Source organism: Pterocles gutturalis, unplaced genomic scaffold (assembly GCF_000699245.1).
Source record: "Pterocles gutturalis isolate BGI_N339 unplaced genomic scaffold, ASM69924v1 scaffold36994, whole genome shotgun sequence".
Taxonomy (NCBI): domain Eukaryota; kingdom Metazoa; phylum Chordata; class Aves; order Pterocliformes; family Pteroclidae; genus Pterocles; species Pterocles gutturalis.
In genome coordinates this window covers 4461-7356 of record NW_010134421.1, presented here as the reverse complement: position 1 = coordinate 7356, position 2896 = coordinate 4461, and the positions used below count along the sequence as shown (strand labels likewise).

General features: G+C 44.7%; 1 protein-coding gene across 1 annotated transcript in view; it reads left to right on the top strand.

Moving 5' to 3' along the window:
• Window positions 1–614: 614 nt before the first annotated feature.
• The window catches only part of DIO1 (deiodinase, iodothyronine, type I), a 3563-nt gene continuing 1281 nt past the window's right edge, over window positions 615–2896 (top strand). The window contains 2 exon segments of the mRNA XM_010081606.1: window positions 615–945; window positions 2536–2679. Of these exon segments, the coding sequence (XP_010079908.1) occupies window positions 615–945; window positions 2536–2679 (475 nt within the window).

Here is a 2896-nt window from a genome sequence, read left to right as displayed (position 1 = left end):
ATAAATATTATTTTGATAATTTATATATTTATATATATTGGGGCATATATATATTTTTGGATATCCTTCCAGCCCCAAAGTGAGAAATCCGGGTGTGCAGCAGAGCAGCAGAGAAGGCTGAGCTGTCAGACCAAGACACTGTGTGCACAGCCCATAAAAACTGCCAATGGCTGCGTCAGTGCAAGGGCCCAGCCGCCAGCATCGATGGTCCCGTAGGAACACTGGTGAGCTCACAGGGTTTAACGTGTAACTGCTGGCAGGATCAGACCCTCAGGTACTGCTAACCGAATTCTTACCGAATCTGTGGTTTGGGGAAAACATCCCCATTCAGCTCCTCTCATAGTAAAATACACGAATTTGTGAGAAAGTCTGACAGCTGCGCAGTCAGCATTAAAAATCTGCCCTCACTGTAATTAACGCCTCCGGCGTGGATGCAGAGAGTGCGGCTGAAAAGCTCCTTGGTCACACAGGTGCTGAAGTCCACGCAGAGGGGACGGCGTGCAAAACAAGGCAGAAATGTGGCCAAACACGTGGATGGGTTTTCCTCCCCCTCTACCTTTGCCCCTGCCATTGCGCTGCGTTCCCATCGGAAGCAGCCAGACCTCTCCACCACGATGGTCGGCATCACGGTATTCCTACAAAAAACCTTGATTCTTCTGCACGTTACTATGTCCGTTGTTGTTGGCAAAACACTGATGATACTGTTCCCCAACGCCATGAAAAGATACATCCTAAAACTGGGCCAAAAGAGCAGAATGAACGAGAATCCAAAGTTCAGCTATGAAAACTGGGGTCCGACTTTTTTCAGCTTCAAGTATTTGCTCTTTGTGCTGAAGGTGAAGTGGAAAAGGCTGGAGGATGAAGCCTACGAGGGACATCCTGCTCCCAACGCACCAGTGGTGACCTTCAATGGGGAAGTTTGTCACCTCCTCGATTTCATGCAAGGTTGGTAATCAGCTGTGTAGGTGGGTCTGGTTTGCTGAGACAAGAAATGAGGAAGAAGGGGCTGCTGAGGGAATCGGGACAGGCAGCTGGCATGAGAGTGCACAACATGGCAGACCAGATGAACAGCATTCATTTGATGGAAAAGATGCAGCACATTCTCTCCAGCTGTCTGCCTCTTGATTTTAAAAAAATAATCTGTATTTATAATCCTGGCTCCAATATCCCTTCAATCTCACAAACCTTTTGCAAAAGCTGGAAATACCTTTTCACTGAAAGCCAAAATAAATAATTTGTTTTAGGGAGAAAAGACCCAGGATCAGAACCACGTGCAGTGATTCATGAGTGTTGGCTGCCATGCCCGGTACCTACAGGAATTCCCACACCAGCTCCCTTAGCCAGCCTAAAGCCTAGAAAGCACACGGTGGTTTGGTTTTTTTTCCAGATTCAAAGTGGTTAGAAAAAAAGCAGAAGAAAAAGTCACTGCTTTGTACTTTGTCCATGGCCTCCCACTGAGATCTCTGTAGAACGTGGAATTAATCATTAAGCTGTAGCTGCTGTCCCCATGGGAGCGATTACATCCTCCTCTAACTCTGCTTTTCTAATTATATATATGCATATTTATTTACAGAGAAAATAGGATGCAGATTTGGAAAAGAGATACACAGTATCTACAGGAAGGTACCTCTTGTATTAGATCCACATCTTAAAGAATCTATGTTAGCAGCAGTTTTTGAAGTTAAGCCCAGACAGAAGGAAAGTCTTGAACAAATTTCAGATAATTTAGCACAACCATAGCCTAAAAGAGGTGCTTAAAAATCCTGCAGGTTCTCTTAAATCCAGGCTTTGCAAACAGATGCTAACACCTGTGGGCACATACTGTGTTAATTTGTAAACAACTGCACAGACATTTTTGCCCGTGGCTTGTGTTAACATTAGTTTAATAAATAATATATAACCAGAGTTCTGTTTGGACAAGAAATTGCAGAAATACATTCGAATCATGAAAGCCTGGGATGCACGACTGAAAAGTCTGCAGCTTCCACTCAGCTCAGCCAGAACTGACACCTCTGAAAAATATCAAGACATGGCCAGTAGGTTCCCTAAACAGCAGTAAGGCATCCCTGACCCTCTGTCCTTTGAAAAGCCTTGCAGGTGATCATGTTTAGCATTTTTGAAATTCCTTCGTCCGAAGGATCTCGGGGAGGCTGTGATGTGCTACATGCAGTATGGCCATTTCAGATCAGTTCCCTATCCTGAAATGTTTCCAGCTTGAGAATCAGCTCTCGAGATGAGGGCGCAAGAGAAGCCGTGTGACTGCTGGAGTCTCCTGCCTTCACTGGGCTTTACACAGGAAAGGGTCCCCCTCAGTTAAGCTCATCGCTGGACCTGGCACAGGTCAGAGCCAGGTGAAGGAAAAGAAAACATCTTTCTGCTGTTTTGCCAATTTCCATGTCCTAAGAAGAAAGTTACAGGATATGTGACTCGCCCACTGTTGCCCAGGAAGCTCTGCGGCAGAGGCTCAATTCAGTGCATTAATTTAGTTCTGTCCTTCCTCCCACCACTGATTTAACCACAAACTGTTTTTTCCAGATAACCGACCTTTAATCCTGAATTTTGGAAGCTGTACCTGACCTTCATTTATGTTAAAATTTGATGAGTTCAACAAGCTCATCAAAGATTTCAGCTCTATAGCAGATTTCCTTATCATCTACATCGAAGAAGCTCATGCAGTAGGTACAGTACAAACAGCACGGTAATGCCTTACCAAAACTTCGGACGTGTATTGTTCTCTTTAGGAAGGGAAGTATGTTAGCAATGGAAGGAACTGCAAACGGGAAAGAAAACTCCCTCAAATCAAAAGTGGTGACACCAAATCTAGGCACCAGTTTGTGTCTGTAATTCTCCAAAGATTTTACTCACACATCTGGCTTTACACGGAGGTACTCCTGCT